Source organism: Sinocyclocheilus anshuiensis, unplaced genomic scaffold, assembly GCF_001515605.1.
Source record: "Sinocyclocheilus anshuiensis isolate Anshui unplaced genomic scaffold, SAMN03320099.WGS_v1.1 scaffold670, whole genome shotgun sequence".
In the NCBI taxonomy this organism is placed as follows: Eukaryota; Metazoa; Chordata; class Actinopteri; order Cypriniformes; family Cyprinidae; genus Sinocyclocheilus; species Sinocyclocheilus anshuiensis.
Window position 1 is genome coordinate 1,153,303 of NW_015546062.1, and position 27,997 is coordinate 1,181,299.

The window sequence follows — 27,997 nt, forward strand, 5'->3', positions numbered from 1 at the left end:
AAATGGCTGCAATATAACAAAGAGTGAAAAATTTAAGGGGGTCTGAATACTTTCCGTACCCACTGTATATATATGTCTTAAATGTATAAATGTGTTTGTGTTTTTACGCATTACTATGCACAGTACACACTGTGGGAAAAAAAGTATTAAAAATGTTTATTGTTTTTGAAAGAATCTTCTACGCCCATCAAGGCTGCATTTATATGATCATAAATACAGTAAAAACAGTGATATATATATATATATATATATATATATATATATATACACACACACACACACACACACACACACGCAAATTATTTCTAAATGGAAATATATATTTCTTTTTAGAAGTAATATGTACATGTAAATAAACAAAGGCTTTTATTAGGTGCATTGTTTCACAGGCAATGAATTTAAAACCCACAGTTCTTTTGAGTGAGTCATCTCAGTTTACAGTAAACGTAAATGAGCACAGAGCCGTATGAATCCTGTTGTACACTGACTGTGCTTAATGAGGCTGTTCTTGAGTTTCCATCATGGAGTCTTAATTTGCTGTGTTTATTGAGGACATCAACGCCTTCCATGTCTTCCCCAGTTGCTCTTTGACCTCTGGCATGAGCTGAGGTCAGTTCACACACATGGAGCTCTGATCTGTGTGGTCTGTAGTTTAGGATAATCAGCTCTATGTGCAGAGAAAGATGTTCAGTCAGGCTGTGGGCAGAAGGAATGATAGGCTGTATTGTTCTACTGAAAGCCCCCATGAGGATGAACCCTGCAGCCGAAATGTCAGCACGTCCGCCCACGTGCCAAACCGAAATGACTGGCACAAATATGCAAACTTTTTGGGTTGGATCCTGACACTGTGTCGCCATGATGACAGAGTGTTATGGCTAGATCTAAAGGCTGGATACATGTAGCCTGTGGGTTTAGTATGGTGGCAGTCATTCCTGGAAAGTAGAGCAGAGTGAGGATCTGTCTTTGACTAAACCCTCAGCTGCAGGAACCTTGTACAGTATCACCCTACACAATACAGACAGTAAATCAGGAAATTTAACACTAGATTTAAATATTTCATTATATTATTTCAGTGTTATGTGTGGGTTACTCATTCGTGCTTATGACACGTGGTTCTGGTAACCAGTGTTTTTTTTTTTACATTGTTGCATGGTCTAATTGCAATAATTCCTAATATTGCTGTCAGGTTGCTCATCCAGCTAACTGAAACTTCCTCTCTTATATCACACCTCATAACCGCTCTCATATTTCATGCAAACACACCTGACATCATCTTATGATTTTGATTGTATTTAGAAGGAGTGGACTTCACCAGTAATATTTCTGCAATATTATTGCTGTGTTCATCCTTTTGCGAGTCTGATTGTTTTGTATATTTTAATGGACATTTTCCCATTTTTTAATGGACATTATTTGAAAATAAACTCCAACCTCAATGTGTATTTCTGATGTTAACAATATTGTGCATCTTACAGTGACCAAGAGGGTTTTTTTTCCCACAGTGTTTTTGCACTGGTTCATTTAGACTATGAATAGGTTTATTTTCCCTGCTTCCATACCAAGTTTGTCTATAAAAAGAGACATTTTAAAAAGCCATCTCTGATAACAAGATTTTTTTTCATCCCAGCATGTTCTCTGTATTCAGCGGTTCTACCAGAAAACAAAATTGCAGGAATACTATTTGAGATCAAATTGATTTGGAGGGTAAACAAAAACTTGCCTGAAAAGATGTTGGCAAATACAAACTAGAGAAAGTGTGTGAGAGCAGTTTAAGTAACAACCTATAGAATAATATTAAAAAGCACATCAAATTCAGTACATCTACTCTGTCCATGCTCCCTTTGGTCTGTCTTTACTCATTCTCTGCTGATTTACTTGCCTGGTGTGCAGTCCTCTTTCCTCTCCCTTAAGCCCCAATTGATCATTCTGTTTCTCTCTTCTCCGCTCCTCTGTTCTGTATCCCTGATGTTCCCCCAGGCCCCATGCTAGTCACACCCTGACACAAGAATCAAAGAGTTCTTCTAACCTCTTCCCTCCCTTTTCATCATTTTATCATTACATCCCTCCGTCAACCCGACATCTCTGTGTACTTCTGATGCCATTGTTCCAGAGGAAAATGACACTTTTGGTGAAAATCACACACACTTTAAATCACCAAAACATTCTGGGTCAACATAAGGCTCTGATGTTTTCAAAGAGCAAAGTCCGGGCCGTGGAAAGGTCACAGAGTGGGTTTCAGTTACTAGTATGTTCTCCTGTCCAGGCTGGGACTGGACACCTCACAACCCTGTGCCATAGCAGCTTTGACAGCAATAACTGCTATTTAAATAACTATAAAGAAATGTAGATTTGCCTGGTTTTACAAACCTGTATAATTTTTTTTTCTTTCCAGTGGAACAGAAAAGGATACATTTTGAAGAATCTTTATATATATCTCTTATTTTGGAACAACATGGGTGTGAGTAAATGGTGACAGAATTTTCATTTCTGAGTGATCTATTCCTTTCAATCTTATTATCCAATTGACATATTCAGTTGGCAAGTTGTGATTGGTCACAGGAGACCAATGGCATTTGGCATCAATAACATCAAAGCAGTTTGAGATTATTGAGCTTCAGTGGTGGTACGATTATTAGTGAATAAAGTTTCAGTCTGTTTGTTATTGTATGGCTTGTGCACACTACTTTTTGGTGCTTTTTTATAGTGAATTTTGTCCAGTGGAGTTTTCTCAGAGGAGGCGAAGGAGGCAGAAAAAAGTATGAGAAAACCCACCTAAGAATAAAAGCTAAATAGTCTAAAAATAACAGCAGTCTCTCTTACCTCTCAGGAAATAAAAAAATTAAAGTTGCACACTCTCTCTGTAGTCATCAAGACAACTGTACAATTTACTTTTCAGTAGTAAAATAGTTTTAAAAACTAAAATTAAAAAATAGATTTATTTTCTATTTATTTTATTTTTATTATTATATTTTTTATATTATTTTATATATTTTATATTATTATTTGTATTATATATTTGGGAATGGGATCTGGAAAGTTGGAGGGCAGCCAGTGAGGATTTTGCCTAAGGTCAGAAAACCTCCACATTCTATTTCACATTTTGTCTTTTTGGAGCTTAACTATTGTAAACTCTCTACTATCAAACTACTATGTACTGTAGAGCTGTGTGAAAATTCATATATTTTCTTCTGTATTCCACCGAAACAGAAACAACATGAAAACTTGAGGGTGAGTAAATGATAATACAATTTTCTTTTCTGGGTGAACTATCCCTTTGGCAGCCAGTCTGTTCATATCAATCTGCCTTATCTCTGATGTAGCTGTTACTGGAAAATGTTTATTTATTTATTTATTTGTATGAAATTTCCTAGAGCAAGCCCTTATCAGTACTGCTGTTTCTTGAAAACAGGCTTTAACTGATGGTATTTGACCCCTCTCTCCTAAAGAATACTATGACTATTCCCTAACTTTCCCTGCTTTGCACTGGATTTTGGGCATTGGAGTAAAGCAATGCTTGTGCATAAGCAATGTCTGTGTGGACTTTGAAGTGCAAAGAGTCACTTCTGGTGTTAGGAGATGAGCAGTTTAATACATTGCTGTGCTGTCATGACCCAAGAATAGCACAAAGTTACAGTAATGACACTGCTGAATATATCACACCATATCCTCTCTATCCAACACAAAAGCTCCACCCTCCTGTCTTCTCTCCCCTCTTCTTTCATCACTTTGCCCTATTCCATTTCCCAAGCCTCTCTCCTCTTATCGGGTTCGATAACACACTCTCTCTCTCTTGTGTACCCCACTCGCACCCTGAGAAATGTGAAGCAGCTGTTTTGCTCCAGCTATCCCAGGAACGCCTGTTTGAAACCCAGTGTGAACTGAGAGACTATTATTACCAAAGGGACACAAATGAATGATCTAAACCAGTGGAAGAGTTAAAACTGCACTACATCCTTGTCAATCATAAAAACAACTGTATTTTCAACATTTACACCGTTTTATATGTTTACCAATATGTTTTGTACAAGAGTAAGTTCATTCAGATTTAGAGGTCATACCAAAAAAGCCTTATTGGATTAATGTAGTGCCTTCAAAATTCAATCGAAACACTGTTATTCAATGCATCACCCTTTTTAATAATTAGCCAATAACCTGTAAAAATATCTCGTCTCTTGGCCGTACGCGTTCACTCCAGCAGCACTTTATTCGTTTGGGAAGGGAGAGGAGAGGAGAGGGGCGGGGCGCACGGTCACCTTTTGTGCAAATATATCAGCTAAGTCACTGCCATCCGCATCAGATTTCTTGCGCCAAGAAGGACGGGGGAGCGCACTGCACTACTGCGAGTGAGCGCGATAGCAGAGCAGAGGGTGAAGGAGCTGCACCGAGACGAGAAGCTGCAAAGAAACACAACGACGCGACGCGAAACAAAGCCGCCAAGTTGAGACGCAACTATGGAGAGAGCGATGTTGGGACTGTTCGGGATTTGCTGCACCTTGCTTGCTGTAGCGCTGCAAGGTAAGTAGTAATGATAATGCTTTAAAAAATTACAGATTTTACTAAATAATTAAAAGCCTAAGTTTTTTTTTCTTCTGTTAATCACAAGGTTTTCTTCCTACTTTGTGAGTATAAATGTAAATTGTATGTTTGAGCGTGGAGTAAATTAAGAATAGGTTACTTTTCTCTTGGTTTTTGGAACAACCTGTTACCTTGGAAGCTATATGGAGAATAAAAGAGCGCAAGTGTCGAAAGCAACTTTGGGGACTTACGAGACATTGCGCAGAAGACATTTTAAAACACTTATTTAAAATAAACAGTTTTTTTGTGGCTGTTGGCGTCTTTGAGGGTCTCCTGTTTGTCAGGGAATGGTTCAAGGGTTAACCAGCCGGACTGGTCTTGGTCTTTGAGGAGGGGAGGGACGCTCCTGCTCCGCAGCACTTGAGAGCGGCAGTATCGCCGGACAGACGCGCGTACTTTCATCTGAGTTCAAGTGTGAGGCTGCGGAGAATCTAAATTCATATCACGTTAGTATAATTCTGTGTTATTGAAACGTAGGCTAAATGTACGTATTACAATATTTTTCATTTTAAATCAATACGAAATAATGGCGTAAAATAAATTTCAAAATTCAGGTTAACTCCTTATCTAAGGTTTACAATTGGGTTCACAATGAATTTAATCTATGACATTCAACTATTTTTGGACTTATTACAATTAATTAAAAAAAACATAAATTTCTTGTGTAGATATAAAACTACCCTGTACAGAATTATGTAGCCTACTGTTTGGGTACAATGATCTTATGTAGCCTACAATACAAATAGCAGATTTAAAATATGAGTAGCCTATATGCAGTACTTTTCAACAAACACAATCGAATCAAGTTGTACCTCCGTTATATAGGCCTACATCAATTTCCCTATGTTAAATGTTCAAAATGTTTTTAAGTATCTGTAGCCTATTTTATTCATGGATGGAAAATAATTTCTGTTGTCAATATTCTGTGAGAGTTTATGAACCTGCTCTGAGCTATCAAGTCCATTGCGCTGTAACTGTCCGTACCCTGCGGTTCAATTGGTAGCAGTTTTGTTCTGCTTTGAAGTGTTTGGCTTTCTATGACCAATGATTTTTCTGCACGGATAAACTGTGGCCCCGCCTCTAGCTCCGCCCATTCCCCGACTGACCGTCTTTACCACCTTTATTATCACTTTAAAAATGAAGCCTAAATGCAAATTACCACATATTTGAATTGCGGATAAGTTAATTTCATTTTAACACAAAATTTACATTTTATGTGTGGCGATTTGACTTAAGTCAACATTAAAAGTCTGCATGTTTTCCACTTAAACATGACTGACTTTGAGTGAAAATACTCAAATAAAGAAGCTCTCTCCAAAAAATAACCCTCCCAGGCAGACATTCTTCACCATCCCAGAGGTACTTGCGTTTTATCTTTCTATCTGCTCTTAAGGCTCTCTCGCTCCCCTCCCCTACTGTGTATCTGGCTCTTCCAGCATTCCCACCTTCTTTCAATGCTTCGGCTATCTGCAGTCTTTTTTTACCTACCTATCTTATCCCTCAGCGCCCTGCCTTTCTTCCGTTGTTTGAGGCTCTTCTCGTGTCCAGTGTGAAAATACGTGTGGAGCAACAGACAGATGAAGCGTTTCTTCTGATGAGCTCACTCAAGGCTCCAGGGTGCTGCGTTTGGGTTTAATACACTGATCTGTGATGCTGCTGTTGCTCTGAAAGCAGGTCCTCTGAGATCTTCTCTTCTGTAGCTGTTTTCCCCTTCTCTCTTTATCTCGAACGTCATTAAGAATTTACTCATTTTTGCATGTGCTTTAATTGGGCCGATCAGGGGATCCTCAGTTTGATGCCAAACTATCTGATGGCCAGACTGCTCTGGCAGTTTCTAGTATCATACCACATGATCTGTGACTTCTCAAACTTAGCAAGGTTGAAAATTGCTACACTTCCACAAGCTCCCCAGCGTCTTTTCTTTGAGCACGTCAACAGGAAAACCTCTTTTAATGACTTTATCCTCTTTCCGGGTATACATTTCGATTGAGCTCTAGCGTTTAACTGCCAAATGACAGCTGCTGGAACTCTGCCCGTTCATTTCAATTTGTTGCCTACCTCTCCCCGAGGTACGCCAGCCTCTGTTAGAGCTTTCATATAATTTGCCTTATAATGGAAGTCTCAGTGATTAGCATTTAAAATGGTTCCCGTTCAGCCTCATATTGGAGCCACCTGACCTTGTTACTGTAACCACAAGAACTGATACCAAAGCAATACCCTCCCAGATGACATTTACACAATATTATTTGCATTTTCAAGCCTCAGTTGCATATTCATAGGAGGTATCATTGCAGCACCTCCGCGACTGTGCGCGTTTGATCGTGGTGGGATGTCAGAAGGTGGCGGAAAGAATCATCGAGACAGCTTGTCAGCTGAGTTTAAGACGCCTCGCAGAAACAATGCTTTTCCCTTCTTTGTCTGTTTCCCTTGCTCACTTCCTTGCTTAAATTTTCTCCTCAGCAGAACCTCCCCAACCGCAGCGGCATCAAACACGAGCGCGCGCGCACATGTCACCCCCTGCAGCCGGCAGTAATTATTATGGAATTAGGAGGCTTCAAATTAAAACCCGTTCTTTGTGCTGGGCCAGCAGATAAAAGCCAATCTGAGGTGGCTTCTGCGAGCTCAAAGCTCCTATAGATATCCATCACGCACACACCTGCGCATGAATCTAGTCACGCACACCTGCGTGTGTGCAGCGTAAGCCCACACGTTGTGTAACTGTGCTAACAACAAGGTGCTAATTTGGCCGGTGATGATGGTAGTGGTGGAAAGTGCCGGTAAAGCGTATGATTGGGCTCGCTTGCTGTGGGCCCCAGTCTCTCATATCAGCTTTGTGATTCATGCCCATGAGGAGGGGGGAGTCACTGCTTGGAATGAGAAGCATTCAGCAGGGGACAGGTTACATCTCGCCCCCTGACTCTTCAACCCCCCAGATTCTCTCTCTTTCAATCCCGTCTCTATTTCTCTGTCTCTCTTTCGTTCGGCACAGATGGACATGAAGGCTGCCAGTGAAAGCAAGTCACGCAACCACAACACACTGGTTTTAATCCAAGATCACAATATGGCACTTTGTTGCTAGACCGTAAAGCATTTTTTGCACAGCGATCACATTTTAATGGTTTGACAGACCCCTGATACCATAGCATGTGGCAGGTTTTTTTAAATTGCATTTGCACTTTTTATCAGAGAAAACGCAATTTGATTTTTCAGTTGCGTCTCTTCATTGCTCTTCACAAGTCCTCTCCTGTGGCCTCATGGGATGCTAAAGTGTCCATTGGATGTGCACTTCTCAATCTCGCTGGAAGTAATAGGTCATTTGGATACGTTTTCCCTACTGTTTTATTCGGACATGCTACTCTTAACATACTGTATAAAACAGAGAAGTATGTATATTCGTGATATATAAGAAACTGAATGATTCGTTAAACGCCTTAAATATTAATCAAGAGCATTTGGGCTTGTTTTAATTGTTTGGAGACCAATCATGAAAGCTTGTTTTTGGATTGGCAGCAGTTCTTTTGGCAGCCAGTTTGAGGAAAGCTCGCTGCTCACTGCTCTGGCACAAAGCAGCAGCAACCACATGGTTACTCAAAAAGAAAGATACTTAGCAGTCTGTCTTTTCATCTTAATATCATCTAAGCCAGTTTCTCCTGATCTTTTTTTTTTTTGTCTTATGTTTCTCCACAACCCAATCTAGGCACAAGCACCCTCTCATTGACACCAGATCATAAATGTGTTACTTTTTAAACTTTTATAATGTGTAAGTTGAGTATCATTTAACATTGTTAAATGTTATGACGATAACATTAGGTTACGAAAGATTACAAAAAGTCACTTTTAAACTAAAAACAATCAGTTAGCTTCCTCTTTAAGGAGACACCTGAGCTTTGTTGTGTTTGACAAGTTTGAACAGTTCTGATGGCAGTCATGGAGAAGCTTTATATATCAATTATAGAAATTTTTATATTAAAAGGTTTATTAATGCAAAATCTTAAGCTTTAGCATAAATAGAGGCCTACCTGCTGTTGTAAGTATTAAAATAAAAAATAAAATAAAATAAAATTCTGTCAGCATTCCCTCCCCTCACTTTCTTCTGCATAACATATTTTGAAAAATATCTCCAGTGTTTTTTTTTTTTCCTATGCAATGATAGTCAATGAGGTTCAAAGTTGTTTTGGACCCCACTGGCTTTCATTAAAATGGACAAAAACAGCTCTTCCAAATACCTTCTGTTGAGTTCTACAGAAAAAAACAAAGCTGCGCTGCTTTGGAAAGACACGAGGATGGGTAAATGATGACAGAATTGTCAATTTTGAGTGAACTGCGGTTTCAAAGATTTCAGTCAGGCTAAAGATTTCAGAAAAACAAATGATTGTTTCGGTCCAACTGAAATTGAACTTTTGAAGTACACGTAAACATATTGACTGATCTGAGCCACAGCAGTTCAGATGCTGCTGCAGATGTCGCACACTCAGACAAAACACAAACACAGAGTTTTAATGCTGTGGATTAGCTCTGTCTGGGTTACTTCTGTATTTGTTAGCCTCTCTCTTTGTTTTCAATAATGGCGGTGCTGTTTGTGATCAGTGGGTGACCATTGATGTTTTGGGTGATTTACGGTTGGTATTGTACGTGCTCCAGTATAGATAACTGAGTTAAATTGACTGGGAAGACAGACAGTGTGTCTATAGATTCTGTGCTGACAGGAAAGCATGTATTCATGCAGACCCACTGAGCTCTTTCACTCAGAATTTATAACCAGCACTACTGATAGAGTAATTTCTTCAAAAAAGAATGCAGTATCACTCCTCCCTTCCGTCTGCACTCAAGCCCCCCACAAATCCTCCCGTCTTTCATGAAATCTGGGCCCTGCCCAGTCCTTCAGCGTTCAAACACTCTGCCCACACTACAAAGTATCTGGGTAAGGCAGAAACAGAGATAGAGGAAGCCCGGTAGCCCACTGCCCTTTGATTTCACCAAGGCTGCAGCTTCAAGGCTGTTATTAGTGGCATACAGGAAACAGAGTATGTGGAAGATATTTTGTGTGTGCGTTATGGCTGTTTTCTGTAAAGGATGTTGAAGTGGTCTGATACTAAAGTGGGGAGCAGAAGGATATGAGGCACAGTGTAAAGCTGCATCTGTGTGTTGGGCTATAGTACTTTGAAGAATAGGCGCTTCGGAGACTCTTTGGGGAGACGAGGTTAAGAGCGGCTGATCCATTTAGTTGTGGAGATCGGCAGGGTGATTGGCCGACGCAAATCCTGAGGCCTCTCTCAGGCATTCTTAATGGATTCAGGGCTGATGGGTTTCCTTTTGGGGAAAATATTGCTTTTTAGCGAGGAACTTAGGTCATGCTACACTATCGTCCATCTTGTAGTACATTGCCGCATCTCCCTTAGCTCTATTATACCATATCGATTTGGAGATGGACATTAGTTGTTCTGAATTGATTTGTTTATCCTAGCAGTGTTTGGGGATTTGGCTTACAAGAAATGCTTCATCTTGACGCACTTCTACAGCTCGTTTTTTGTCATAGGTGATCTGTTTTGTGGTGTGATTAGAGCTGGGCATGTAAATATATATGTAAATAATTTTTTTTTTTTACAATATATTTTCCTATGTTGTCACATATTTGCCTTAAAATATGTATGTATTAAAAATATTAAAATATAAAATGTAAATTAATTTATTTAAAAAATAAATACATTAAAAATATTGTAATTTTTTTCTCACATATTAGCCTTAAAATACATTATGTTTTCAACTAAACGGCCATTCAGTAGATTTTAAATGTTTAAAAAAAAATTTTTTTTAATTGTTTTTTTTTAAATAGACAAATCATAGGTAATCAACTCATGGTTTGCACATATTATTTTACTAAATGGGCCTACTGTAGGCTGCAAACAAATTGTTGAATCAGAGCTGATTCACAGATATTAGTCACTTAATTCTGATGTCTTCTGAAGTCTGAATGAGCGTCTTGAGTTGTGAGACAAGGAAAAACTATGTATACTCTAACTAAGTAAAGCAACAATTTGTGATGTTTTATAACACTGGTAAAATCATCACAAATACGTAATGAACATTCAAAGTATATCACAGGCTGCTCTCTTGCTTTTGGTCTCAGTCATATCTCAGTTGGACCTCCACTGCAGCTGGTTTAAGCTGTGCCAGCTTTACCTGATGTGCCTGAAAACACAGTTGTGCTGAAACAGTGCTTGTTTAAGAGCTCTTCAAACATTCCTTTCCTCACACAGACTATGCCCATTGTCCTCTTACTATCAGCTGACAAACATTCCCTGGAGAACAGTCAACTGACGCAAGGGAGAGAAAAGCCTTTATAGCCCTCTGCTTACGGCTGTTTGGTTAGTCGAGCGCACCCCTGGGCTGAGCTATTCACTGTCCCGCACTCGAGAGACCCTTCAAGATGTGGTCTCGCTGGAGATTAAACACACACACACACACACACACACACACAAACACTATTTGTAATCCTGACCCTTTGTTTGCACTCGCTCTACCTGAAAAATATACACACAAATAGTTCAGTCCGAGAAATGTGAAAAAAAGTGCTTTTATTAAACAAGTTTGGTTCTTGTTTGATGTTCACTTTTGTATCACTGTTTAAATATTGTTGGGGTGAATCATAGTTCAGTGGGTGAAACTAAATGTCCAGGTTGTGTGTGTGTGTGTTTGTTTCCGGCTGTGATTTATCATCAGCAATCTCCTTTACAATCCATTTGCACAGCATGTGCCTTTAACATGAAGGACACTTTTTTTTCCTTGAGATGGTATTTTGCAGTTTTTTAATCTGGTTAATGGTTAGCGAAGCATTGTTAACCTCTTCAACGAAAATGGTCACTGTTTGACGAGCCGCATTGTTGCTTTAACGATGCTTGACCCGTGAAGCACCGCAAGACCCTCTGCTGAATTTAAAATGTCCTCAAATAGATGGATTAAATGAGTGCATTTGGACTATGTTTGTGTCTGAGGTGCATTGAATTGCATGAATGAAAGATGCTGCAGAGGAACAAGGAGGTGTCTAGCTTCTAGTGCTGGTCATATTCAAAGTCATGTTCACACAGGTTTTACAAAATACGGGACAGCAGAGTGTGTGTTACAGAAACAGAGCAGGTTGTGGAGGTTGAGGTTGAGTAAAGCGAGAGACACTCTACTCCCGCAGGTAATCACCTGAATATGTGTCTCCTAAATGAAATGTGATCTGACACCCAATCTCAGCGTGTGAACGGGGAAGCCCCAATCTCAAATACTCAAACCTTCCCCAAATGTCTGTATGACTCTCACAAACACACAATCCCTCTGGCCACGAATGTTGTAAAACCTGTGTGAACATGACTTTGAATATGACCAGCACTGGAAGTTGTTATAGCAAAGAGCTGAAGATTCAAATGACTAACTTTCTGCTCTCGCTCATCAAAAAAACACTTACTTAAGCAGTATATTTCTTGTTTTCTAGTGAAAATATGTAAACATAATTAAAATAAGATATAAGATTGCATAAAAACATTTTTTATTTCCAGAGTGTGTACACACACACACACACACGCATGTCTGGTCTGCTATCCTTGTGGGGACTCTCCATAGGCGTAATGGTTTTTCTACTGTACAGACCGTATATTCTATTGCCCTACACCAACCCTACCCCTAAACCTCACAGGAAACTTTCTGCATTTTTAGATTTTAAAAAAACTTCATTCTGTATGATTTATAAGCTTTTGTACCCGTGGGGACCACAATTTAGGTCCCCACCGTGACACGAGTCCCCATGAGTCTGTGTGTAGTCAGGTTTAAGTCCCCACCAGGATATATAAACCAGTACACACACACACACACACACACACACTGGGGTCAGTAAGTCTTTTTAATGTTTTTGAAACTAGTATATGTTTGATCAAAAATTACAGTAAAAACAGTAATACTGTGAAATATTATTACAATGATTTTTTGTAGAAAATATATTTTAACGTAATTTATTCCTATGATGGTAAAGCTGAATTTTTAGCAGCCACTACTCCAGTCTTCAGTGTTACATGAGCCTTCAGAAATCATTTTAATTTGCTGATTTGGTGGCCAAATAACATTTCTTATTATTAATACCAGTGTTCAAAAGAACATCATTTATTTGAAATATTTAACATTAAACATTATAAATGTCTTTGCTTATAATGTATGTACTTAAAACAAAACAAAAAAATTGCCAAGAAGAATTGGCAAATAGGGAATAGAATAAACTTAATTTAAGGAAAATAATTTGACAAGTCTTATGCAATCTAATGCAACTTTGCTTGTTTAATTTATCCGGTTTTAAAGATGTTTATGTATATAAACATATACATTATGTATAGATACAGTATTGTATCTTCACTGGAAAACATGACAAAGAAAATGATTTTGGGTTTGCTCTTTTTCTCTTTCCTTCCTCTGTATCGAAACCCTTCATCCCTGTAGATTAGCGAGCGCTCTGCTTTCATTTGTGGTTAATGAGTGTCCCTGGCTGATAGCTATTCAGGAAGGTGGTCTGATGGACCCCAAGGAGCGCAGCGCCAACTGTAATTCTGTTGCCTTGCTGATTGACACTCAGCTTGATAATCATATTCAGGCCTGCGGGGCCCCGGCATTGGTTCCCCCTGCATAATCTCAACCAATCAGTGATTTACCTGTACAGTACTAGCCTGACTGACAGCTAGCATGGCTACACTTCCTACTGAGTTTCAGGTTTCGTACCTTGTCATTTGTTAAAGGTTGTAGCCATCCATTTGCTCTGAAATGAAATCTTATTAATGGCCAGTAATCAGTCTTGGATGTAATTTTCATTTCACAGAGAACACCGATGAAGTTTGTAACGTTCACGTTATGCTTCAACTCCGATGGGAAGGATATTTTTACCAGCGCTAGGATCTCAGAAGATCATAATATACTGGTTTATCGAGTTTGAAGAACTAAAATGTAGGGCAAATGAAAATCTTATGTATTATCAAAGGAAATGGGCTTTGTGCGATCAAATTAAGCTTTCATGTGGGCCAGTAATTTTTTGTTTGCTGTCTATTCCTCACAGAGTCCAGAATCTCTTAAAAGACAATTATACAGACAACGGTGGCATTTGTCTCATGATGGATTTGTTTAGTTCGTTAAAAACACAGAAGCTCATGAAATGGTTCTGCGCTAAGACACACGGGGCTTTAACTCTTTAAGACGGACTTAATTAGACTGTTAGTTTGGGAAGAGGTCGTCACACTTTGGAAGATAAAATCTGTTGGGCATATGTTTGAGGGACTTTGTTGGTGGTGTTGGTGTCTTTGGTCCTCCTGGTGTCCCGTATGGGGTGTGGAACACCCGCTGACAGCGGCGGCTGTCACTCCCCACCTCGGCTGAACATTTTTGGGACAGCGGTCAGTCTAACCCCTCCATTCCTTGCCAAGTAACCATGGCGACGGGCACGTGGAATTCCCTAGTCAATTAACAGTCGGAGTGGGAGTAGGAGCGGGCGTGTGGGCGCATATTGACTGGTGCGGTGGGGAGGGCTGACAGAGCAAGAGCAGAGGACACATGTTCATTAAAATCATCCATCCTGGATCAGATGGTGGATCTGGAGATTTTTCCCTCCCTCCCTCCCTTTCTCTCTCCCAGTCTCTTTGAAATGCTTGTGTTGCTAGTTTGGGAGTGTGATACCTAAGTAGGCTGAAGGCAACTTTCTCACACTGCTCTGCCCTTTCCTTTGTCCTTCATTCATTCTCACTCGTTTTGTTAGCGTCTCTATTTTTCTTTTGGGGAAGCCCCTTGTCTCTTTTTTCTCATCCTTTTCCTCTTTTTAGCTGCTCAGTCGCTATACTCTTTAGACAGTGACGTCATACAGTACAATTAGTGAAAGTCATACAAACCAGTTTAATTAGAACACAGAGAATAAAATCCAATAGCAGTGATTGTCAAATACAGCTCATCATGCAGTTGTGCTCTGATAAAAAATTATAATTCATTACTGTTCAGTTCAAGTTTGTGGTCAGTATTGTTTTTATTGTTATTTTTGAGAAATAATATTTTTATTCAGTAAGGACACATAAATCGATCAAAAGTGACAGTAAAGATATAAATGCTGTAAATATTTAAATAAATGCTGAACTTATCAAAGAATCATGAAAAAATGGTTTCCACAATAATATTAAACAGTACAGCTGTTCTCAGCATCATTAATAATCAGACATGTTACTTGAGCACCAAATCAGCATATTAGAATGATTACTGAAGAATCGTGTGACACTGAAGACTGGAGTAATGACTGCTAAAAATTCAGCTTTGCCATCACAGGAAAAAAAAAGTATAGGCCTACATTTGAAAATATATAAAAATAGTAAAAACAGTGAATCTGTTTATACCGTTTTTTTTTTTTTTTTTGATCAAACAAATGCAGCCTTGGTGAGCATGATACACTTCTTTCAAAAACACAAAAAATTGTACTGACTCTAAACTTTGAATGGTGGTGTATTATTATTTATTTATTTTAATTTGGTTATGTAGGGTCCAGGGCATCTAAATCCATATCTTCTCACTTTCTGTCTGCATGTGGCCACACACACGCACACCCACATGCTCTTGTACCTGTGCAGCAGTTAAAGGACAAGGCTACATTGTTAAGACATTCCTGGGGCTGCTGGAATGCAGGTATTAATGCGGAGTGATTAGACACAGCGAGAGAACAAGCGCAGAGAGGAGGGGAAGTGACAGAAAGGAAAAAAGAAGGACAGAGGGGCTGGATTGGGGGAAAATGAGGGAAGAATGGAGTGATGAAGTGGGACAGATTGAGGTACAGAAAGGGAACATATTGCAGAAGGAGAAGGAGAAATTGTTTTGAAGCAGAACTGAGGAGAGGATTCAATGGTCACATTGATTTTCTATACTTAAAGGGATAGTTCACCTAAAAAAGAACATTCTGTCATCATTTAATGACTGTCATATTGTTCCAAAACTGTATGACTGACTGTGAAGGATGAGGCTGTACTTTTGCTTCACTTACTGTATGGTGAATGAAAACTAAAGCTTTCAAGCTTAAAAAAGGACACAAAAGCAATATAAAGTATCATACAAGTGACCCATGTGACTGATATTTCAAATCTTCTGAAGCCATACAGTAGCTTTGTGTGAGAGTGCATGATGAGCACAAAACCTGTCTCAATGATTTGTTCATGAATCTGAATGGTTCAAATCACAGACACAGTGATCCAGTTGAGTTAACATCAGTTTTGGTCTGTTTCTCATATAAAGCCATCAGATGACTTCAGAAGGTTTGTAATGTAGTGCATAAATCGCATGGACAACTCTTATGATGAATTCACAATCCTTTTTGAAAGCTCCATTCCCCATAGACTGTAATTGTATGCAAAGTCTTAAAGTCTTCTTTTACGTTCCTCAGAAGGAAAAGTCATAGGTTTGGAATGATACGTGGGTGAATAAATTAGAACAGAGAATTAATTTTGAATTCAAGTTTATGTGTTGACTGTGTGAGTGTCAGGAATGTGTTTTTTACTAACAGAACCAATACTGCAGTATACTGTGTGTGTTGACATTGGAGGTGGAAATGTGTATGTGGGGTGCATTTCTATCAAACAGGAGCTTGAGAAAATGTCCTTTTTCATCCCAGAGAGGAATTTGGATATAACTGCATTTAAAAATAGGAAGTGGAATGCCTGGGAGGTCCCAGTGTAACGATAGCAGTACCAGCTGGTGATCAGATCTGTCATGGATCTGTGTGTGAGAAAGGGAGGATGAGAGCAGGCGGGGAAGGCGGGGGTTGCCTGTTGGTGCTTCCATGGTGAGGGCTACATTGCCAACCAATGTCAGCCGTGCCATCTCTGCTATATTGCCAGGTGGCATCAACCAGCAACATGTCCTGGCATTAACTACTACACACCCCTTCCAACAGACAAGGTGGTGTAATCAATGTCAAAGTCAACCTCCTCTAACCCATGATCTGCCCTCACCCCTCCTCGAATCCCCACCCATCTCTCCATCTGCTTCCTGTATGTGCTGGGCAAATGGGTTGAGGTTCCTTCTAACATTTGTGGTTGTCCCATATCAAAAATTTACCAATTCCAGAAGCTTGCTGTTCATAAATCTTTCCTTACCATAGCTCTTCATAAAAATATACGACACATTTAACATCAAAACTCAATTTTAATGGTTCATTTAAAGCTGAAGTGTGTAATTTCTTTGCTATTTGTTACATTGCATTTGTTTTGTCTCATCTGCTATTGGTTGACAAACAGATAATCCATTTTATTTTATTTTATTTTTTAATAAAAATATGATTCATACTTGTTAATTTAGTGAAATCATTTTAAATAGATATTTGCTGTAATTTAAGTTAACAATCAGTGGCTGTTTGGTTGAAATGGTGATTCTGCTGATCAAAAATCACTTATTTCAGAGCAAATGCATACATATATGTATATATTGAAAATCATTACAATTCTGGAAAATATTGATGCTTCTTCAGATTACATATGGCATCAGAAAAGTTCTTTGATTGGAGCACTAGTTAATGAACAAGCAAGATTGTGTACTCTTTATCATTTTCTTATTGCATTCCTCTGACTCTCTCTTGAACTTTCCATCTTTTTGTATATGTGAATCATAGTTTAAAGTGTTGTGCTGAGCTCTGGATGGAGTGACAGAGAGGGAGAGAGACAGCTGGACACTCATGGCTCCAAAGATCAGCTTACACAAACTCACTGGCATGTCTGGCTGCAGTCTCCCTCTCTTTCTGTCCCTCGTCTCTTTCATTCCACTTCTCTTATTTGCTCGGACCATTGCTCTGTTTCAGTCAAACAAACTCCCTACACACACATGGTGCTATGTGTTACGGTAGAGTTGTCGTCTTGTGTTGGTTTATCCGGAGTGGAGCTCAAGCATGACATCAAACACACAACTAAACTAAAGTCATGAAAACAGGATGAAACTGCTCTGGGGCAGTAACCATGAGCCCCTGTCTACAAACACACACACACACACACACACATATTCAAATGGAAACACGTTTTAAAGGCATGACTCCTCAAGCCCCTGCCGTGTCATTCATTGATAAAGAATGGAGCAGATTGCACATGGAAAAATCTAGAGGGTGCAGATTGAGTGACAGACAGGCAGAAACTGCCCCAACACCCTGCCCCCTTCTCTCCCTCTGCACCCCCCTGTTTTTGAGGTGACAGATGGCTGTGTTTTTTACTCTCTTTCTTTTCTTCTGTCACTCCGGTCTCTCTTCTTCATACCTGCCTGGACATGGACCCTGTCTTCTCCCCTCTCCAGCCTCGTAAAACCCCCACCTTCAGCAAACATACTAAAATCCACGCTTTATCCAAGAGTTAGGACACAGCCTGGGGCCATGCAATCTTCTCCAGGTGTGTTCTCTAAGATGTGAACAAGCCTAAGATGTCAGCTTTGTTTTGGAACATAGTACACAGTAGCTGATTTCTAGCTGGTCCAAGTTGATTCAAGCTAGTTATTTGTTGACCACCTTAAGCTGTTATGACCAGCCAGAAGAAAGTTTGTTGCTGGCCCAAGATGGTCTACCAGCTTGCACCAGCTAGCAGTGTTCTAGTAATGATTAGGCCATGGTAGAGGAGTTGTGAAGAACTGATGCTGGTAGGTCACATGAAAACATGGTGGATGTAGTATGTCCAAATTACATTCATACTACCCATATTCATATTATATAGAACTATATATACTTTTTAATGGTTGCAAAGTAAGTTTCAAACCCAAACATAGTACCGACTAAACAGTATGCGATGTCAGATGCAGCTAAAGTCTGCATAAGACCCTAATGTGCCTCAAGTCCAAAATTTTCGTATGCGCTTTTTCATTTTTTTCGTATTCGTCATCCTTTCCTATCAAAATGTATGCTATGGATGCGAAAACGCAGAAAATCGAACCTGATCTGAATTTTTTTATGACAGACGAAAGTTTCGGAGGCAGTGTGTAAACGTGATTGACACAACATGAGGTCGTATTTTTTTTTTACGTGTGAAAATTTCACATGAGAATTTCAGACTCGGTGTGCAAAGACCTTTAAGGTCACGACCTCATGTTGTGTCAATCACGTTTACACACGAATAAAAAATTTGGATAGAGTTTGTTTTCCTGTGTTTTTCGCATCGATAGCAAGCATTTTCTGAGGTTTTTTGACAACTCGGCGCCAACATAGAAGCGAAAGCCAAAATTGTATGCTGGTTTCAATGCCTGGCGCGCACCTTTCCGATGCCACAGTTTGGTGCGTGTGTGTCCATACCTTAGAAATACTGCCAGTCTCTGTTCAGGAACAACTGGTTCACGGAAATTGGTGGTCTTCTTTTAAATATGTGGCTCTAGTATTGCTACCAAAGCATCAAAATCCTGTAGTAAACTTTGAATCACTCGGGATAATCCCGCAGCTCCTTGAGGTGGAACTCTCCTTCCTCTCCACGTAATCTCAGCATTAGATGGACCAATATTTCCTCTTTCTTGTTCTCTTTTTAAGAAGAGAGAGGACAACAAAATCATCCTCACTGCTTGAAGACTCCATTTTGTATTGTTTTGAGAATTTTTTCACAACAGATTAATTAATACGCATCAGACACAGTGTGCAAGGTTTCTGTGTGTGACAAATTTTTAGGATGACGAATACGAAAAAACACATACAAAAATTTCGGACTCAGTGTGCAAAGACCTTTAGAATCATATATAGTGTCTCAATTCGGCATTATGAACATTAATGGTTTTTTTTTTTTCATTTTTGCACATAATAGTATAAGATCAAAGTATACATTGTGCTTTTTGGAAGCTAACTGTTCATTATAGCATACCATTAGCCTATTAGCCTGCTAGCCTAACCTGATACACAAATGTTCAGTTCTATATTTCACACATTCTAAATGTTTTACAATTTTTTTTGTGTTACTGTTCGGTATTACAAACAGCTACTCCCAGGGGTCCTCGGCAGATTCTTCATGACACAGTAGCTCTTTAGGGATTTATTGACAGGTCTAATATAGCAAAGAAGGACTAGTTTCCATAGGCCTATCTGAAACTTCCCTCTCCTTCTGCCACACACTGATACAGTTTCAGTCACCTCGACAGCCTGTGTTTGTGTGACGTTTAGCAGATAAACTGTGACATGTCTTTTCATGTCAGATGTGTGTGTATCGCCTACCTCACCAGTCAGACAATGAGTCGCAGCGACGAAGAAAGAAAGAGATTACATCACGCTCCTTTAATGTTTGTACTTCTCATATTTGAGCTCTGCATCGGACTTCTTTTGCTTTTCAAATGTTATTGTGTTTGCGTTTGTGGAAGGTCCTCCATTCTTAGAAATTAATTTCGCTAAGAAGGATTTGCGCCCACTGATAGTGTTGTTTATTTGCATGCTCTGTCTGCTTAGTAGTACAACTGTTCGGAATTATGCAAATCAGGAAACATGGCACAAGAATTGAAATACTGCAAGCGAATGTGGCGCAACTGTTTAGCGACTTCACCAATCTGATTTTGTGTGTTTGAATTGCAAAAGACATAATGGGACACAGAGGAGGCAGCAGTAGCCTCTGTTCTTATCGCTTTCTTTCACTCAAGGTTCCAGCTCACTGCTCTTCACTACGGCTCTCTCCGACTATCCCTCCTCTTATCTCCACATGCCCGAGGTTCTGACCATCCTGCCGGAACAGTTGAGGCAGAGCAGTCTGTGTTCAATTTCATCCATTTTTCATAGCTTTTCTCCTCATTGTTTTCCTTTTACAATTAGATCTCTCTCCCACAGTTGCTAGAAGCCATAGTTTTAAAATGAGTTCATTACATAATGACTTTCAAGGGGGTTTGCTTTGGGGGTCGGAGGGCTGACGTTTTGGATGGCTGCCCCGAAACATAAAAACGACTTGTTTTGTCTGCTTAAGCTTTTACTTCTGAACGGTTTGCGTATTTACATTTATATTCACTTAAAGTGCGGTTTGTGATCTTACATTTTTCATCTGATGAAAAATACAAAGTTTCAATTCAATAACTTTGAAGATGAACTTCATGAGTCAGCTGTGTGGTAAATTTATTCATGACATGCAATTCAATTTAGCTGACAAGAACGATTTTTAGTCCCGACCAGATTTTTATGCTGCATTATTTTAAGACCACCCCAACCTTTGGTTCTTGATTGCCACTGGGGGGGATTTAAGCTTAATTTCCTGAAGTCAGACCACCAAAATGTGAAAATCCTCCCTCTCTGTCTCTCTCTCTTGCTCTCTTTCACTTCCTCTCTCCCTGTCCAGCTGGAATTCTGATTAAAGTGATAATTTGTCACCTGCTGCCCTAATGATAAACATCATTTTTTTTTTAAATCATGCAATGCTGGTTCTTCCTTCATGTCTTTGTTCTCTCTGCACTTTTTGTCTTTATACTTATCTGCTTCTCAGCAGACCATGAACTCCTGGCCTGTCTCTTTGCCCCCAGTCCTATTCATGCCCGTGTTTATAAGTCTATGTTGTGGGCGTATGCATTATCGGCAGTTCTATCAGTGCGACGAGCTGCATTGTATCTGTTTTTATGTTGGTGTCTTTGAGGCAGTGATGAATTAGTATTCTAGCTAACCTTGAAAGTCAGACATCTGATTATTGTTCTGCCCTTGTCTGTCATTGTCATTGGTATGAGCAGACAAGACATGTACATTTCATTATTACATGCCACACTTGTTACATGGAATAGACCTTAGGGTAGTGCCATATTTAATTTTTGAGTGCATTCAGTGGACTGTTTTGTTGTTTCACAACATACAGTTTGTTCAGCTGATGAAATGTCTTTCTGAAAATAAACTTCAAAAGACAAAACTCCATATAACAGTTTTGAAAGTTGTGAAATTACATGATCTAGGACCTTTATATAGTGCATGGCATTGTAAAGACTGTAAGCCTTGTTTTCATCCATGTAAAATTCAGTATGAGTCTAAACTGATTGGTCAATCGCAGCATGCTACCATCAAATATTTGTATATTTTGGTGTTAAACATTTGTACATTTTGTACAAATTGAAAATTGTACATGACAACCAATTTTCCATGCTGTGCTTTTAAGTCAAAGGAAAAGAAGGTAAAATCCAGGAGTTCACTATGTTTTCAGCAGGTAGTGGAATGTCTGAGTCAGATCTGGAAATCAAAAACTGAGATGAAGTTGTGTTTACTAACAACAGCAGCACTGGAAGGTGGCGTGAGCAACAAGCACGTCCCAGAAACAGAGGAACCTCTTTGTATGACCATAAAAAGAGAGAAAGATGCAATAATATGTACATCCGATCCTCATATCCCATCCATAGCCTTAAGGAACCCCTGTCTCCACATCCGACATTGAGTGACGGATTTTAAACAGCTATGAGAGTGTGTGTGTGTGATTATCTCAGTCTGGGATGGTGTCATGGATTCCATGTGTGGTCCTCAGCAGGATGTTTTATTCCACCTCCCCTCACTTTTTTGTGTGTGTGTATTGACACTCCATTTTCATCTCCATTTTTGTGTTTACGGACTTTTCTGGCTCTGCTCATTAATTATAGCGCTCTATCCCTGACACTCTCCACTACCCCACCCATTCTATCTCTCATCTCTCTAGTTCCTGGCTCCTGCAGGTTGAGACGTGTTATGTCTGAAATGCAGATAAGGGCGATTCTGCAGTTCACATTGCAGATCCCAATCTGTACTGCTACTCTGTTGTTAAACTTTTACAATGCTTTTACTATTCACTAAGACGTAGGTGTTTTACTGCTGATTTTGGAAGGAAAATCTTTGGAATTCCATGGAATGGATTTAAACCCTGTAGCTGAGAGGACTACTAGCGGAAATCATATTTTGCCAAAATAAATAAGAAATAAACACACAAGTGTGATGCTCAGAGCTCATGATGGGTGTGCAAAGGCTGTGGTAAATCTGTGTGACTTCGTGTGGAGTCCTGCAGCCACAGCTTCCATGTGGATCTACTCATAACAGTATTTTACTATTCATTAACTGTTCCATCTTTGATTTTTTATTACACACAGATTTTATAGATCACTTATTACTTTGTACCATGATACATTGCTCCTCTTTGTGTTTTGTATGCTACTAATTTTAACTAGTTTCATGAGACGACATCAAACATTGTTCATATTTCCAAGTGAGACAGGATAGGATATTCACAAAAAAATAAATCTTTTATTCTTTAAAAGTATAATATTTATTAAAACAATATTTAAATGTTTAAAAAAATATTTTTTAACATACATTTAATCAATTTCTTCCACTTTTCTTGATTCTTGTAGCACTCTATGGTCTTTTGGTGAAGGCTTTTGTAATATCGTATAGATCAGTCATGTGGGGTGTCACATTATTTGTCCTTTCTGTGATGACTTAACTCTGAACTCTGTTTTATAACCTCCAGCAGTGTCAGATTGAATCTAAAGCAATCAATGAGGACAGACCTGCCTGTGACCTGACCTGACCCCACCCTAGACCCTCAGTCCTCCGTCCCGTCTCTAAGGGGACACACCCTCCCCCATCTATCTCTGTCCCCTTAGTGACCATCCTAGACAATTACCCCCTGCTTGTAACCTTGTTGACATTCCATTGTTGTCCTCTCCGCCCTTCAAAATTTAGGGCTTTTCCCACCGGATTAAAAACGGGAAGCATTTATTTTTTTCTGATTTCTTATGTATGTATAGATATAGCTGAACTCTGTTCGTGACAGGGATGGAAAGGGCAAGTGACCGTGTTGGTTGAGTGTGTGCGTGCTAACAGACTGATAGATGCCAGGTGTCTCATAATTAGACAGATTAGCTTTGAATGTTCCACACAGATACACAGGGGATATGCTTTGGGGGGCTACTCATGTGTCTGCACTCGTCTGTCTAATCAGTTTATCTGTGACTCAGTGCTACAGTCCTATCCGTTAACATCAATTTGCATGGAATTCAAACATCTATACATTTATGTATGTTGTTTGCGGAATGCTGCTGCTCACATGATGCAGAACACAGAACTGACGCAGGTAATGAAAGCATGATACAAACACGTCCTATTGCAGATAATGCAAAAACGCACTGTACAGTAACATGATCACATGTTTGTATTTCACATGTGAGTTCGTTATCTCATGTGTGTGCGTTACAGATTAGGCAAGATGTTAAAACAAAAGGCCTTTCTGGCGCTCAACACTGACATAAACACAAAGTATTTTTTGTGTTATGTCATTAATAAGAGTACATGAGTAGAGTAATTCGACAATTTCCCTTGCATACTAAAAGCATTCTGTAATCAGTTCACTTTAACACCGCTCCAGGTTTTCCATTTCCTCTTTAACTCTCGCTTTGCATCTGTTCCTCTGTACATTTTTTCAGTCCATTTTTTGTTTTATCAAATATCATGGGCACCAGACGTATTATCTAAAATCATGTTTGTGCAATTTCCGTACATTTGCGAGAGAGATGCATTATTATAGTGATGAAACTGCTCCATTAACACTGTTTAACCTGTTGTGAGTTTTTGCTGATGTGCAATTCCATTATAGGCTGTTAAAGTGGTAAGCTTGTGATGGAGAGGTTTCGAAACAATTTTAGAGTGAGAGACAACACAGACATCTACATTTATTACGTGGCAGTCTGGAATTGTTCATTCTGATTAGTCAGTTGCAGCATTCTGCAGTAAAATGCTTCATAAGCTGTACCATAATATTTGTATATTTAAAAGTATACACTAATCTACCTGTTGTAGTTCTACAGTGTGTTTCTTGCAGCACTCTGGTCTATTTTTCACATATTCAAATTAAAATGTTAACTCATACTCATATTTTGTGTCAGTTTATATATTTATTTAGTAAGTTGTTATCTAATTTACAACATTATGAACTGTCAGTCAGTCATTATTTATCTAATCTTCAAAAGAAACACTCCAGGCAAAATCGCACAACTCTGTTTCCACTCCACACCGTTCACATGCCCTCTTGTTAATATTTAGCATAATTAAGTTCAGTTCACAACAAATTGAATTTCCTGCCGAAATGAATGAAGGTCTGCAAGTACCCTTCTGCGTCTGTGTGTGAGGTTGTGTGTTTTAGCGTCCTCTGTGCTAGGTGACCCTTTGTTTTAATCAATCAAAGTGGCTCACAAGACCTTGACAGCTTGGCGCAGACAGGAAGACAGAAAGTACAGTAGAAAGATGAGGAAAGATGCGAATCTATGCAGTAATTGCACAGGAGAGAAGAAGTGGAATCATTAAAGGTAGAGTGCGCTGCGCTAACGGGGATAAGATGGATTAGCCAGCCATGAGCTGCATCGATCCTTCTGTCATACTCTCTGACTTGTTTACACACTCGATGCCCTGAGTTACAGAGCTAGAGATGCGCCTGTAAGACTGTGACTCGTTACCCTCCACTTACTCACGGTCATTCAAGCATTATAAAGCTAATCCGCCCTAATAGGGAAAAGAGTGAGAGAGTGAAACAGAGGGTATAGTAGTGAAGGAGATCAAGCAAAATAGAGGGATAAAATGGAAGAGTGGTTTCATACTAGAGGCTTAGCGCTGTGTTTTTGCTTTGAGACACTGATAACCTGTACAGACTGTCCCGGGTGATGATGGCATGTCATGTTTTGTCCCGCCAGTCTAAACCCAGCCATAATCATACATAAATCCCCTCCAAACACTGAAATACACTGATAAAAAAAAATCACTCGGGAAAGGAGAATGGCAAGGACTCTAGCAATAAAGTGCAATGGTACTGTATTACCATGTTTTGTTTTGTTTTTTGAATTAGTGGTACCATACTAATTCCATGGTATTCTTTAAGTACCTTATATATTATATTCTTTAAGTATATTATATTATATCGGCTGACACGACAATCATGTTATGTTACTGAACAATAACAATAACTAACATATTGGCCGATATTATAAATCTTTACTCTAGCCATATTGTTTTTTTAAATATAGTGTTTACAATAAAAAAGTTTTCTTTTATGTTCTTTTATGTTGGAGTTTTAAGTGACCCAATGCGGTACCAAACCTGTAACTCATATTTAATTTAATTTACATGTATAGACATGTTACATTTTCAAAGTGAGGTGAAAATATTAATTTTACTATCCTAAATGCATGATTATATGGTTAATTGTGTATTATTTGCATATAGCTTTTTCTTGCTACCTGTTTTCAGATCTAAAACCACAGGCATCAATACATTGTAATGTAAAACAAAAATGTTTTGATACTATTTGTAATCTATATTACAAAAATCATACATTTTCACCTTCAAATATTGTTCATATCAGAAAAGTGGCGATTAAAAAAATATTATGATTCTAATGTGGTCACCAATATATTGTGCGTTCCTACTGAAGTCCCTTAGTCTCACCATCTGATAGTATCATTGTACAACGGTACCACCACAGTACTTTTTTTGCAAAGGGACTAGAAAAATTCTTCAGATCCGCAACAGAAGAGTGAGCGAAACAATGGAGAGGAAAGATGAAAGGGTGTGTAGAAAGTGTGTGTGTAATATGTGTGATTCTGACCTTTAGCCCTCAGTCTGCTGTTAGCACTGTCAACATTGTAAACAAACTCACTTTATAGCAGAGATAGGCTCACAGAAAAAAAATAAATAAATAAGAGGGAGAGGCAGAAGCAGCAGGAAGAAAAGAAAATCTGGAGGGAGAGACGTGAGGCAGAGAAAAAGTGAAGAGAGAGAGACTGAAGAGAAGGGGAAGGGGGAGAGCAAAGCAGGTGCAGGACTGACTGTGATAGCTTTGTGCTGGAAACAGCAGGACACAAGCAAACCCAGAGCTGCTCTTCTACTCCTCTTGCTCTGTCCTTCACCCTCTACCCCCCTTATCAGCCCTCCATCCTCCCTTCTTCCACTCCTACTCTTTAAATTCTGCCTCAGATTCTGCTTTACTCCATCAGAGCTGAGATTTACACAGCTCAGTGCGTTTTGCTATCTGTTCTTCACACACACACACACACACACACACACACACACACACACACACACACAGACAGAGAGACGGCGGTCACTACAGCAGCGGGCCTCCGGTAAGTGGACCTCATGAGATCGCCCTGGTGTTTTCTTTCCCTGTTTTCACGGGACCGGTTTGACAAGACGACTCTTATTCTACTTCACCATGGAGACGTGTAATGTTACGATAACACTCTCCCTTAATCCTATCGGATTAACACCATATCATTTGATTAAATTTTCGCTCATGGCTGAAGCTGTTAATATACGTATTGCAGATGTAATTATGCATAGTCATTCGACGTTTATCGCTCGGGCTACAACAGATGCTCATTTTTTATATGCTTCCTTCTCTTCCCATTCTCACCAACCTGGAAACGGGAAAGGAAAACTACACCAGCTTTACTATATGCTGGTTGACAGGGAAGCAGGCCCGGGGATGTACAGTCAAACATCAGCAGCCTCAGGGATTGGAATCACTCTCCCTCTCTCCCTCCCTCTGCTCCTCTCTGCTGCCAAACCGAAGCTCATTAGAGGAAAAGGGATTCCTGACTAAATAGAAAGGGGCTCCTGCCAGACTGGGTGAAAGATGAGGGAGAGAAAAAGAGAGAGAGAGAGAGAGAGAAAGTGTGTAGGATTGAGGACAAAATTATTAATTAAAATGATCGGCACTTTTATTAAATTAGGATCTTTTTGTTTTTGTTTTTTTGGGGCTGGGTTAACCAATCCAAAAAAACCCCCCCAAATATATATATATATATATATATATATATATATATATATACTGAAAATCCTCCTAGCTCTCAAATCTTATTTGTACTTGTGTGCACATTTATACATTTTGAGTTGCCATCAGCTATGACTGAAAACACTGTAAACCCTGTGTTGTAAAATACATTTTAATAACAATGTTTTAATAACATTGACTGGACAAATACAGCATGCAACAAGCATATAACCTGTATTCTCCATTTGTGAAATGTCATCCTCCCAGTTACAGTTTTTCTGAATTGCTAAAAAACATTTCTTGAAACCATCACTCATTTTCTCAAAACCTTAAACACAAATCCAAATACACGAAACCTCTGACTCTTCCATCAAAATCAAACAATCACTGCAAAACCATTTCACCTGTACTCAAATTGAAACGGTGCTCTCAGATCACACACACACAAGAGTCAATAAAATAAACACTACAGAGCATTCATTAGACACTACAGAGAAAAATGGAGAACACTGCATCCAGAACATTACAGAAAAAGTATATTGTATTGAGTAAACAATTTTGCAATTCTGTATAAAAGTATAGTAATTGCAGCTTAGTAAGGTGAATATATTGTATAGGCCTAATGTACTGCAAGAATAGTATTGTGCTGAATATTGAATAGTACTGAATGTTTGTATATATTCAGCACTTGGATACTGCAA

The 27,997-nt window shown here is 39.1% G+C and overlaps 1 protein-coding gene across 2 annotated transcripts in view; it reads left to right on the plus strand.

Moving 5' to 3' along the window:
• Positions 1-4,282: 4,282 nt before the first annotated feature.
• bcam (basal cell adhesion molecule (Lutheran blood group)) overlaps positions 4,283-27,997 on the plus strand; it is a 54,473-nt gene continuing 30,758 nt past the window's right edge. For both annotated transcript variants that reach the window (XM_016500825.1, XM_016500824.1), the window contains exon 1: positions 4,283-4,515. In XM_016500825.1, the coding sequence (XP_016356311.1) occupies positions 4,452-4,515 (64 nt within the window). In that variant the 5' untranslated portion in view covers positions 4,283-4,451. The remainder of the gene's footprint in view (positions 4,516-27,997) is intronic.